We start from the raw sequence: 13,446 nt of genomic DNA, 5'->3' as shown, positions 1-13,446 counted from the left end.
TTTTGCAACTAGCTTAATATATCCCTTCCAACTGCATCAAATATAGTTTAACATTTTCTTCTCTCAGTACTCATTGTTATGCACTGTATCTCCTAGAGTTAATCAAAATGTAATTTCCAATAGTCAGAGTCTACACCCTACTTGCAAGTTATAGAAACAGAGTTGGAAGAGAATGCAAGGGCCATCTAGTTCAACCTCCTGCCATGTTGGAAGACAGTCAAAGACACTCACAGTCCCGACAAATGGCCATATAGCCTCTTGTTTAAAAACTTCCAAAGGAGGAGACTTCACCATACTCCAAGGCAGCAAATTCCACTGTCAAACAGCTCTTACCGTGAGGAAATTCTTCCTAATGTTGAGGTGGAATCTCTTTTAAAATCCATTGCTCTGCATCCTAGTCTCTGGAGCAGCAGAAAACAAGTTTGTCCCATCCTCATTATGGCATTCCTTCCAATATATAAGCATGGCTATCATGTCACCTCTTAACTCAGGCTAAATATGCCCAGCTCCCCAAGCCGCTCCTTGACAGGCCATGGTTTCTGGACATTTCACCATTTTGGTCACCCTTTTCTAGACACACTCCAGCTTGTCAATATAAGCTGGTGTCTAGAAGTGGACAGTATTCTAGGCAACCTCTGAACAAAGCAGAATAGAGTGGTTCTATTACTTCCCTTGATCTAGACACTATATTTCTATTGCTGCAGCCTACAATCATACTGACTTTTAAGGCTGCTGCATCACACTGTTGACTCATTTTCAGCTTGTGATTACTAAGACTTCTAGATTCCTTTCACATGTACTTTTGTCAAGCCAGGGGTCTCCCATCTTATATATGTGCATTTCATTTTTTTCCTGCCTAAATGTAGTACAGTTGGCCCTCCTTATCCATGGATTTTTTATCCACAGATTCAAGCATCCATGGCTTGAAAATGTATTTTTTTTAAAGTATACATTCCAAATAGCAAACCTTGATTTTGCCACTTGATATAATTTTCCTATGCCGTTGTATTTCATGGGACTGGAGTATCCATGATTTTGTTATCCATGGGGGATTCTGGATTCAAACCCTATCGGATAACAAGGACCCACTGTACCCTACATTTCTCCCTGTTGAAATTCATTTTGTTAGTTTTGGCCCAGTTTTCTAATCTGGTTCATTCTGAATTCTGAGCTTGTCCTCTGGGTAGTAGCTTCCCTATCCAATTTGGCATCATTTGCAAATTTGATAAGCATGTCCTCTACTCAATCGCCCAAATAATTGATGAAAATGTTGAATACAGTGGTGCCTCGGGTTACGAAATTAATTCGTTCCGCCATTCCTTTCGTAACCCGAAAATTTCGTAACCCGAAACACTTTTCCGTTAGCACTGGAAAGCCTATAGCTGCACTTTGCAGCATTTGAATTTCGCGCCGAAATGAATTTCGTAACCCGAAAAATATTTCGTAACCCAAAACAGTTTTTGCCAATCCAACTTTTTCGTATCCCGGAAATTTCGTAACCTGATCATTTCGTATCCCGAGGCACCACTGTACTGCTGGGCACAGGAAAGGACCCTGTGGCAACCCACTAGCCACTTCTCTCCAAGATTAAGAGGAGCCATTGGCAAGAACTCTTTGTATTCAGTCAGTCAACCAATTACAAATCCACCTAAATATCACATTCTCTAGCCCACATTTTACTAGTTTTTTTGCAAGAACATCACAGAGGATCTTGTGAAATTAAGATACGCTACATCTACAGAATTCTTGTCATCTACAAGCCTGACAAGAAAAATGTGAAGACAAGTTCAAATGCAATTTACACAATCAAAATGTTATCTTGATCCACAAAATTGTTTTAAGTTCATGGAAAAGGCAACACAGTCTTTTGACAGAATTAAGAGCTGTTATACCGGGAGTGTATTTCAACAATTAAACAAAGGTCACTAATAACAAGTGGCTCTGAAACATAGCACAGAAACAGGCCAGTGTTAATCTGTTCATTAGGACATTGGCCATTGATTCCCAGTTCAGTGATTTTAAACGCTTAAGGAACTTCCTCACCCAACGGCCAAAGAGCATTTCACCAGTACAAGGAAGAAAAAGCTTGTCGTTCCCAGGCTGTTTTTACAGCCTTCAAACCCTCCAGATACCCCAGACGAACAATTTTCCAAATGAACCAGAAAGGGTAAACTACTCATCCTGGAATTCTCCAGAAGAGGCAATCCACCTTCTAAGTAAGTTGCATTTCCCCATCCTCTTTCACATTTAAAAAACAAACACCCCTTTCAAAACCACACGTGAATGTCAGGCCACTTCCAGTTTGGGTTTTGGAGAGACTTTTAGAAGTTCGAGCAGCAGCCAATGGGTGGTAAAGGGCAATATATTGGTCCAGGGCCTACTATCATCATCGATCCCTGCAGTATAGTAAAATGCACATATACCCAATTAAATATACCCCCGAAAGAATGAGACAGTTTCAACATCGTCTGTGTGCATGACACTTTGCAAAGCTTCATTAAGCACAAAGAGGCAGATCTCCAACGTGAAGCATTTCAATGATGTAAGCAGTAAACTGTTTAGCGCTGGGATGGAGGATCTGCAGACCTCAGCCTAATCTGAGATGAAGTGGCACAGAAAGAGAAAGAGAGAGAGGAAGAGAATGGGAGAGAGTGTTATGCAATGCTGGTGACTCTGCCCCTATCTGCTATGGCCCAACTGCTTTTTGTCATGGGTCAACGGCACTTTCTAGGATAAATATTTGATACAAGAAAAGCCAGGAAGAACAGGGTTATACATGTCAGCACTGAGGATAAACACAACATGAACCAGATTTAGCTGACAGTATATAGAGAATGAGATGGTTTTTCCATCGCGTGCTATATGGAGTATCATCAATATCAGGATCACTAAAATGTTACAAATGTGATGCATAAGTGATCTGAGCTTTAGAAAACACTGTAAATCAACAAAACACTGACCATGAGGATCAAAAGAAGAGGAATCCAGACAAAGCTAAGGCGCTGAGATTTCTTAGTAGAAAGGATTCAATGGAACTGGATACTGAGAAGAAAAAACTTGGGAGGAAAGACAAACTGTTCAGTCTGAATGTAATTAGATATCCAAGCAGAAATTTTGATGGAAATTGGAGGCACAAAACTTAGTGAAGAATTAAACTGAAAGGAAAGGTGTTTTTTTTTAAATGAGTATTTGTTTATATTTCTTTTGCTTTTTAATGGATAAGCTTTTAACTATAAGGATAACTTAACTGTATTTTAACTTTTTGTACTTTTTTATTGATATGTGTTTTCATTTATAGCTATTTTAACTTTTTGAAAGCTATAAGAGGGTTAAAGAAAATTTGGGCACAAAGAAAGGAGAAGCAAGAATGATCAACTGCAACAGAAGTGAACAACGGAGTAAGTATGTTCTTTATCAGGGAACAAGACCATCATTTTATGTAGAGTACACTATAAATAGAGTACTGCTGACAAAAAGTTACATTCAGAGTAAAAGGGGGCAAGTTGATGAAAAAATTAAGACAGTGCAAGTACAGACATTCGGAAGTAAAATACTAGAAGGGAGACTGGAAGGTAGTTTTAAAGAAGAGCTGTTAGCGGGCAAAATTACAGAATGATGGGAAAGAAAATGGAGGCTGAGAGGGGATCTAGAGGATGTGGAGTGGTGAGGCAGACAAGATAGCAGCTTAACACCAAGATACTAGGGAATCTTTATCAATTCACTGGAGTAGAGCTATGCCAAGAGCAGGAAGTAAGAGAAAACAGTATGACAGCATTAAACAATAAGAGATTCAACATGAACAGAACTGTCCAATATTTAGATGCTGGAAGGGGTGGTAGGAATTTACAACAGGAAATTCCTCTTTCTGCAATTCATTAGCTTCTCCTTCTGGGTTCTTTGGACTGCCTTCCTCATCCATTATTATGACCACTTCTCACCAACAGGAAGTGGCCATGAGAGTGGATGGAAAAGTAAATTCGGAACTGAACTGAAAGTACAAGGGGGAAAATTAAGTCAGGGTGGGCAACTGTTGCCCTTAAGATGTTTTTAGACTTCAGTTTCTATAATCAATCCTTGCTTGATGGGAGCTATAGGGTTACAGTTTCCCACTATGCATTTCTTGCACCATACCTCACAGAAAGCATCTGACCTGACCAAGTCCGGCATCTTCTACTGTGGTCAACACTATTTCTAACACTAAATAAAAGGATACTCCAGGGACATATATTATTGAAGAGGTCTCCATAGAGATTAATCTCTTCTGTTCTTGCTGTCTATCTATTAGTGGGAAGTATAATAAAACCTCTAAAAAAATGTGAGCACTGCCAATCTGTTTCAACACATTTAAAATTTTGAAACCTACAGCAAAAACTGCAAGCATAGGTGAACATTACAGAATCAGACAGGTTATACCATACAGCTTAGTGGTTAAAGCTACAAATCAGTCTTTCACTTGAATCTCACTTCTGACATGAACTCATTGGGTGGCCTTAACCATTATCTCTTAGCTTCAGCCTCAGCAGTATAACAGGGCTGTTATAAAGATAAGGGAATACGAGTTAAGTATTTTGAACATTTTAAGTTACGGTATTGTATATATAAGACGTATGGTTGCTTTGCTGGATTGCTTCAAAGAAGTAATAGTTTATATATAATATTGAGCATATCAATGACCGTAAACAAAGGCAGACTGTGAAGAAAGGAAAAAAATCCTAGAAAGACAGAATCTTAGAATCGGAAGGGGCCTCACAAACTATATAGTCCAGCTCCCTGCCATGCAGAAATATACAGCTACATGACTCCTGGAAGATGACCATCCAAAGGAAAAAGACCTACAAAGGAAAGTCAATTCCTCTACCCACGCCATAGTCTATTCCACTATCAAACACTTCTTGCAATAAATAAGTTCTTCCTAATGTTTAGATTAGAACTATCAGAACAGAGACTGCAGCCAATAAATCAGAAGAAGACTAGGAACAGGAAGGGTAGCTATGAAAGAACAGGATAAGATCCTGAAGTGCAAAGATATACAACTGAGCACTCATTGTATTCCCCATCACCATGTATGGATGTAAGAGTTGGTCAGTGAAGAAAGCAGATAAGACAACAAATGGATCCTTGAACAGATCAGGCCTGATCTCTCCCTGAAGACCAAGATTATCATATTGAGGCTGTTATACTTTGGCCATATCATGAGAAGGCATGGCTCATTAGAAAAGACAAAAATGCTAAGAAAAGTAGAAGGCAGACCTCATGCCAGACAGATAGACACAATCAAAGAAATCACAGGCCTGAATTTGCTGGACCTAAACAGTGGGGTGGAGTATGAGAGGTGGGGGTCTTGGAGATGTCTCATTCAAAGGGTCGTCATGGCAGTTAACAACATTTAGTTGGGACCTTTTTTATACCTTGAATCCACAGAATGTCCCATCCAAATGGAAAGCTGGATTGATTTGATACATGTTAGAAACATCAAGTTAACTAACTTACATTCAAAGTAAATGGAATCTATTAATTGCAGTCAATAAAGAAGTACCACTTTATTTTATTTTATTTTTGTTTCTTCATAATTCATTTGGCACCATTTTTCTTGATTTTCACATGTTAGGTCTAAGATAAATGAGTAAATAAGTGATTATTTCAATTATCATTGACAGAAATGTGGTTTTAACCACAAAATGAACATCTGTTTAGGAATATTTCTTCATCTCTATATGCCTCCAAACTTCAGTTTTTCTGTCTACACTCAAAGGTAGGGAAGTTGATATTAGAATATTTTCCTAGTAGCTGCCATTAACTCTGCAATACAAGCAAGTAGGAAGAAGGCTAGATTTTTAAAGAGATGGAAGGACATGCTGTCCTTGTTTGTTCTCCATGCAGTTCTGTTTGGTGCCAACTGGACAATGGCCATGCTTACGAATGAACATTCACTCACTATTCAAGTTCTCGTGGAATAAAACAGCATAAGATTTCCTTTTTCATCAAATCAATTGCTTTGATTTCAAGCATGTTCTTAAATGTTTATCTCTAGGTACAGAAGAAGCTGGTTCTATTAAATCAGACTACTGTTCCATCTAGCCCAGTACCATCAACTTAGCCTGGAAGCAGTTATTCAGGTTTTCAGGTAGGACTCTTCAGTAGTCTTTCTTGGAGATCACTAATTTTTTCATTATTAGAAAGATTTGTACTATCAGCATGCAATTCAGAAGCAGCTTTTTAAAAACTATGTGCATTCTTTTCTCTACCAAAATTAAACTGTATATGAAATTAACACACGCAATTCGGACAGGAATGCATGCATCATTGAAACACCATACCTCCACTGTGACTCGAAGCAGCTTTATTTTGGCTGTCTGTAACAGGCCTAAGTTTCATTCAGCAATATTAATGTGTAGCACAGCCTTATACATATCTTTGGGTTCTACAAGTCCAGTGCTAATGAATATTGAGCAGTATGGATTGGTTTGAGAAGCATTCATTCCCTTTTGATGGATACAAGACTTATATTACAGCACTGGAAAGATAAAACATCCACCTCCTATTCTTCAATCTTTTCAACATTTGAACACTTAGCATTTAGGAATCTCTTTGTTCAAAAATTAAGAATTCAGATGAGCAGTTGGAGTTGTTTGACCATGTAGATTTTACAGATTGAGTCTCCCTTATCCAGAATCCCAAAATTACTAAAAAATCCACATTTATTTTCATGGGTGGCACCTGTGCTTTCTGATGGTTGAGTGCACACAAACTTTGTTTCATGTACAAAATTATTAAAGATGTTATATATAAAATTGCCTTCAGACTATGTGTATAAGATATATATAAAACATAAATGAATTTCATGTTTCGACTTGGATCCCATCTCCAAGATATCTCATGTATACACAAATAATCCAAAATCTGAAATCCAAAACAGTTTTAGTAACAAGCATTTCCGATAAGGGAGACTCTGCCCGCAACTGTATCTTTCCTTGTTCTTAGCTAATTTTAATTCCTCTGCACCACTTGGCTCCTTCAATCCCAGATACCATTTAGGTTACTACATTACTTGTCCTTGAACTACCTCAAACATGGCCTTGAGCCAAACCCTCATTCTGTCAGATAATGCTGTGTTGTTGCCTTGGCAGTCCTGTCCTGTCCTGTCCTAGCTAGTTCTACAATAAGCCAGCAGATCTGGTTTGCATGCCAGCATTCGTTGACCTTCAAACAAGTCACCTGGCTTTTGTTCTGTCTTATCTTGACAGATAGGAACTACTTTCCCTGAGAAAAATGTACATGTCGTATGACGTGCTCCAACCACCCAGTGCTATTCACAGCTGCGCAAAGTTCAGGACACACCAGTTACCAATACAATCTGGCTGCACCTAGTATACCATGCTCTATATCAGAAAACAGAAGGGGTTGCAGAAATCTAAGATATAGTATTTTGTCCCACAAATAAGGAAGAAGCTAGTTGAGATATGGTTTATAATGTTTGCAATCGAAACACATGAAAAATGATATCAATTATAAACTTTAAACTTGTAGTTGAGTCTGTTTGATGTGTTCCCAGAGTAGAGAAATGAGGTTACCATAAATAGAAGACTAGTAAATTGCCTCATCACTGTGTCTTGCATTGGTCCTTGGATGTGGTGTGTATTTACACAACAGTATAAATAGAACCCATCTTAATGCCTTTCTTCTATCCAGGAGATCTCTGTTACTGTAGATAAGATAGCCAACAGCAGCTCGGCTATTTCTCAGCGAACACTGAAGGAAAGCAGCTCATCCTTATTTGTATCCATGCTGGAGCCAAGAAGACAATTCCTCAGGAGGAGGTGGCCATAAACCTGTCAAATTCATTCCAGCGTTGACTCTTTCACTGATGTTATCCTTGGCTAGTCAAGTGCTTTTTGTTTCTGCACAATTGAAAGATTCTAGGGTCTTCTTTAAGCTGGAGTCTCTGCTCTGACAAATTGCACTTACCTCATGATTCACAGCATTAAGATATGAGCAGTGACATGTTGAAGACAAGGCTTATTGTAGGGCATCTGCTCCTTACCTTATGTACACTTTTGGGATTTTCCAACCAAGCATAGTACATTTCCTCCACATAGTTTGAACTAGTCCCACTCAAAAAGGGCTCAGCAGCAACAGGTGCACTATAACACCTGATTTCTTGAAACGTCCTGGGTGCTGCTGGCTTGTTTTGAGAAATTGTCTTAACAGTCTGTGAGGCTGTTAGTGGCCTCAATTTAGTAACACAAGTCCTTAAGTGAAACATTTTTGCAGCAACAGACAGGTTCCTGTTGGGAGAGGAATAAAAATGGTTTAGCTATTACATCAAAATGCAGAGATTTAAAAAATAGCCAGGTTCATCTGTTCTCAGTTCCCATACAGTTCTATACAAAATGTTACTTGTTCAATATCCACTTAATATACCAGTAACAAAATAAAGTAGTCCAAAAACTGTTGCTTGATAAAAAGAAAGGTAGCTAGCATTGGTAGTATTGGTTTTGTAGTAACAGATTTTGTATTACAGATAATAGTTTTTGTTGGTTGCCCAGAAAGCTTTGCTTAATGGTGATATCTAATTACATAAAATAAAGCACACTATAAGCAAACTGAAGTGCTATAATTTTAATGAACTTAAGTCTTTGACAGACTGTGCTGGAATATTTTAGCCAGACTTAAATGACTGATGACTGGCTATCTGAGAGAGACCATCAGAGTTAATAGTTACTATGGTGAATGACAATTAAGATAGCTCACTTCTAATTTCTACTTATGAGATAAACCCTAATAGAAACTGAAGTGAAATTACACTTCGACCTACTGCTGTTCTGAAAACACAGCAATACAGCCATGGTGGATCAGACAAAGAATTCATCTAGTTCTTCCTGCAACACTGTGTTGCCACATGCTTCTTGGAACACAAGGAACCATCTTATACTGGCTCAGATGTGCTGGACTAGTCAATACTTGCCACCACGCACTGATATGTAAAATCCCAACATCACTATACCTCAGTGTAGGCTGTAGCAGCAGAGTAGTGGCAGGAATAAGAAGGCAACGAGGGTAACATTGCAAAGAATTCAGTTTCTTCAAGTTTGTTATGGGCAAAAAAGTGTGCTGGAAGAATGACCAAGCAATATATAAGACCCCAAACAAGGCCCCTACTTCTTATAAGGCCACAGGTTTGATTCTGCTGCTGTAAATCATAATTTCAATACCAATCTCATACAAAGCTAGTGAACACAAAATATTGCACAGCATTCGATTACTAAACATCTACAAGAAAATGATTTTGGTTATATCCTGCAGACATTATCCATTATTCCCTCCATTTCTAGTTGGTAAACACTGGCAAGATGTATTGGCACGGCATTTCCCTTCTCCTTTTAAGTCAATTCTGTTTGTGTAATTCATTCAGATTATTCATATTTATGGACTAGTTTAGCCTAGTAGAGTAGGCTTCATCTAACCCCCTTTTTGCTATACTTTTAATTCACTTCCCAGAACTATGACATTTGAACTAATAGTTAAATGAGGACAATTCTAACATGATAAAAGATTGCTTCTATATTGCACATGCTTCAACACATCCTGCATTAATAACCTGAACAAAGACACCAACCATTCCTGCAACTCTCCACTTCTTCCTCAGTATTAAGGAATGGATACAGTATTAAGTCAGTTTAGCCAAAATATAGTTTCCAACCTATGTATAAATGGTTGATAATTAGATTTCTAATTCTAAACTCAGTGTTTAAGATTAAACGATTATTTATAATGCAACTAGCTTTCATACTGATCTTTCAAAACAATATTACAATTCAAAACAACATTAGCCAGGAAGCTAATTATTTTGATAGAGCCACTAAATGAAGTTTAACACAGAATAACTATTAGGCTATTCAGTTCGGATAGTGCAAGTTCCTCAGCGTATTTGTTTTGAAGATGCTATCTGAGAATCTGTAATCTGCTAAATGCTAACAAAAGGGAAAAAGGAAGAAAATTCTGACGTCATCATAGCTCAGTCACAGAATAAACAGCACAATTTCAAAGACTTTGTCCTGTCTTCTATGATTCATTCAGAAGATGGGAACAAATGAAGTTTGTGCAGTTCGAAGCTTGACACAGAAAAACTCTGGGCACACTGCAAACACACAGGAACTTACATAGTCAATGTGACCCTCTTGCCCAGATTGAAGTTCCCTGATTATATATGATGATGATGATGATGATGATATATGCAAGTGTTTTAAGTCACACACATTTTCCTAGAATTAAACAAGGTTATTACAAGTTTCCTAAAATTAAAAAAAAAACCCACAAAATTATCCAAGGGCCCCTTATAAAAAAGGGGGTATGGTCAGAGATAGCAGCCACAACTTCACAACTCTGGGTAAAGGAGAACCTTTGAGACCAAATTTCATGCTCCCATGGAGCTACTTTGAAGGGAAAGGCCAAGATTCAGCTTCTCTTCAGTTCTGAACTGAATGCCCAAGGCGGGAGGAAGCTGTTTGAAACTTCTTTGTGCCGGCTGAGATTACATATAATTATCTCAACAAGCAATCTAAGGGAATATAATAATACTTAACACGCCAAATGCATGCTTTACAGAGCAACCAATTACATTTGCTTACGCCTCACACATTTCGGGTTTCATATACGTCTCCTTAGACACGATGCACATCTTAATGTCATTCATTGTAGGCTGGTTCGGACAGTGTTCAATCTAACAGTTGTGTAAGATGGAAGTCACAAGATCCAGCAAACTGCCTACAAGCCGTGGCCTAATTTTGCAACATTTCCTATGTTGTAGTGCTGGAAAAAGTAAGCAGGATGCATTCCTGAGAAGGATCCATTTGTTTACAATGCAACAGTTGCTCAAATGAGAGGAAGAAGATATGGGTCAATGGCAGGCTTTGGTGCTCTTACCAAATAAAGTCCAGGAAAGGGATTGCCAAAGGACTAGTAAAACTACTTTTCAATCCAAGGTGAAAAATACAGTTTGCAAGAGAAAGACCTCTTAGGTTCTGAGGCATAAGGAAAACCTTTAGATAGACAACTGCACTTTGATACTGACTGGACAAAATGGTTGACAAAATGTTCATGGACAGCAGAGGCAGCAATATCTTAAAGCGGTTTCAAATTCAAGATCACATTATACATTATGATCTTCTTCCAATAAGAACGGATGATATCACTGATATTCCCATTTTCTTTCCACGCATACTTCAAATGTAAATCAGAAATTCTACCTTCGATCAATGGTTATGATCACTAACTTAGGGACTGGCAGGTATTTCAGATTTACTTGTTCCTGGGTTTTTTTTTAATATTAAAAAAAGAAGCTCTAATCTTCTGACAGCAATGCATAACAAGATATGAAATCTCAAGGCCTGTTGTACACAAGGGCCATCCAGTCCAACCCCATTCTGCCATGCAGGAACTCTCAATCAAAGCATCCCCATTGACAGATGGCCATCCAGCCTCTGTTTAAAGACTTCTATTGCACTCCAAGGGAGTTTGTTCCACTGCCCTTACTCTCAGGAAGTCCCTCTTAATGTTGAGGTGGAATCTCTTTTCCTGGAACTTGCCTCCATTGTTCAGGGTCCTATTCTCTGGAGCAGCAGAAAACAAGCTTGCTCCCTCTTCAATATGACATCCCTTCAAATATTTGAACAGGGCTATCATCATATCACCTCTTAAACTTCTCTTCTCCAGGCTGAACATCCCCAGCTCCCTCAGTTGTTCCTCATAGGGCATGGTTTCCAGGCCCTTCACCATCTTAGTTGCCCTCCTTTGGACACATGGCTCCAGTTTCTCCACATCCTTTTTCTGTCCAGACAACACACAGGCCATTAGCCCTGAACTTGGATCAGGCAGACTGGATGAAGTAACCCAGTCTAAGAGGACTGGCTGCTTGCCATGAATGGGATGCCACTGAGCTGGGATCCTGAGCAATGGCTCAGTTTGGATAATAAAAAATCCAGGGAGGATAAGAACTAATTCATCTGCCGTTCTCAGTCTCTCTCAGCCCTTGACTCGCCTTGTTCCCGATCTGCATGTACATCCCCATGTCCGGTGTATCTGAGTCAGTGGCTTGTTCTTTGTGGCTGGGAAGCACAGACTTACCTTTCTATCACCAGAGATGATATGGAATTCTGGGAGTTGGAGTTTTAGCTTTCGTCAGGTTACAAGGGCCTACTTTGTAACACTCTGCATTTGGCAGTGCCTTGTCCTCCTCTGTGGTTCAGACACCTGGACTCTCCTTATCTTTTGGGGCTTACAAGCTGGGTGACCGGGTCCTCTTTTTCATGTCCTCCATTTCTCACCTTCTCTGTCCAGGAGGGATCCCAAAAGCTCCTCCATCTTGAGCCTGACTAAGGTCCACATTGCAGAAACGATCCACTTTGAGACCACTTCAACTGCCCTGGCTCTGCGCTGGGGAACCCTGGGAACTATAGCTGTATCTCAACAGAGAAAATTCTCAATGTCTCACAAAACTACGGTTCCCAGAGTTCCCTAGCACTGAGCCAGGGCAGTTAAAGCAGCCTCAAAGTGGATCATTTCAGCAGTGCGTTTTGGACCCAAGAAGCACACAGACTTACCTTTCTAGGATGGTCCTTAGCTCTTTTATCAGGCAATGCCCTACATTTTAGCGCCCTTGTCCTCCTTTGCAGCCTGGACCAGACTCAGTCCTCCTCCACATCCTCCATTTCCAACCTTCTCTGTCCAAGAAGACCCAAGCAATGGTATCTTTATGGGGCCAACCAAGGGATGCTATTGGATCTGCTCTTTGGCCAATGCCTCTCTGGTCCAGGAGGGCTCCCAGAAAGAGACCCTCCATTTTGAGCCTAAGAAGCACAGGCCTTGGAGTGCTTTTCGCTTTCATCAGGCAATGCCCCGTGTTTCTTCCTTTCCATGTCCTTCTCTCTGGTCCAGGAGGGATTCAAGACTAAAAGGCCCTCCTCCATTTTGAGCCTGACTGAGAAGCAACAGACTTACCTTTCTAAGAGTGCTTTTAATTCCTTTTCTGGCTCAAGGCTACGGAATTCTGGGAGTTTGAGTTTGCTGTGGACTCCAACTCCCAGAATTCCATAGCCTTGAGCCACAAAAAGAGTTAAAAGCGGAGCCAAACCGGGTTATAATGTCTCCAGTGTGGATGCTGCCCTTCCTTCAGGCTTCCCTCTTGGCGCCGTCCCTCCAAGGGCACCGCCCGGGGAAGCCCTTGAGGCCGCCTGCGACTCGGCCTCCCTTCCCCGGCTCCCTCCCCTCAAGAGGCCGCTTACCTGCCGCCAGCGCCTCGCCGTCCTTCCTTCCCCTTTCCCCTTAAACCTGGGCTTGACAGCGCCGACCTCCCTGGGCCACGCCTTTCTTTTTCGACGTCTGACGTCACCACGCACGCACGCACGCCGGCCGGCTTCCTGGCCAACCCACCAACCATAGAGAGGACCA

At 40.2% G+C, this 13,446-nt stretch overlaps 1 protein-coding gene across 4 annotated transcripts in view; it reads right to left on the bottom strand.

Moving 5' to 3' along the window:
* OGDH (oxoglutarate dehydrogenase) overlaps nucleotides 1–13,401 on the bottom strand; it is a 48,355-nt gene extending 34,954 nt beyond the window's left edge. For all 4 annotated transcript variants that reach the window (XM_042471974.1, XM_042471976.1, XM_042471973.1 and 1 more), the window contains exons 1-2: nucleotides 13,281–13,401; nucleotides 8,042–8,285 (exon numbers count right to left, since the gene is read on the bottom strand). In XM_042471974.1, the coding sequence (XP_042327908.1) occupies nucleotides 8,042–8,263 (222 nt within the window). In that variant the 5' untranslated portion in view covers nucleotides 8,264–8,285; nucleotides 13,281–13,401. The remainder of the gene's footprint in view (nucleotides 1–8,041; nucleotides 8,286–13,280) is intronic.
* Nucleotides 13,402–13,446: the final 45 nt, after the last annotated feature.

Source organism: Sceloporus undulatus, chromosome 6 (genome assembly GCF_019175285.1).
Source record: "Sceloporus undulatus isolate JIND9_A2432 ecotype Alabama chromosome 6, SceUnd_v1.1, whole genome shotgun sequence".
Taxonomy (NCBI): Eukaryota; Metazoa; Chordata; class Lepidosauria; order Squamata; family Phrynosomatidae; genus Sceloporus; species Sceloporus undulatus.
The sequence above is the reverse complement of the archived record's forward strand: the minus strand, read 5'-3'. Positions and strand labels throughout refer to the sequence as shown.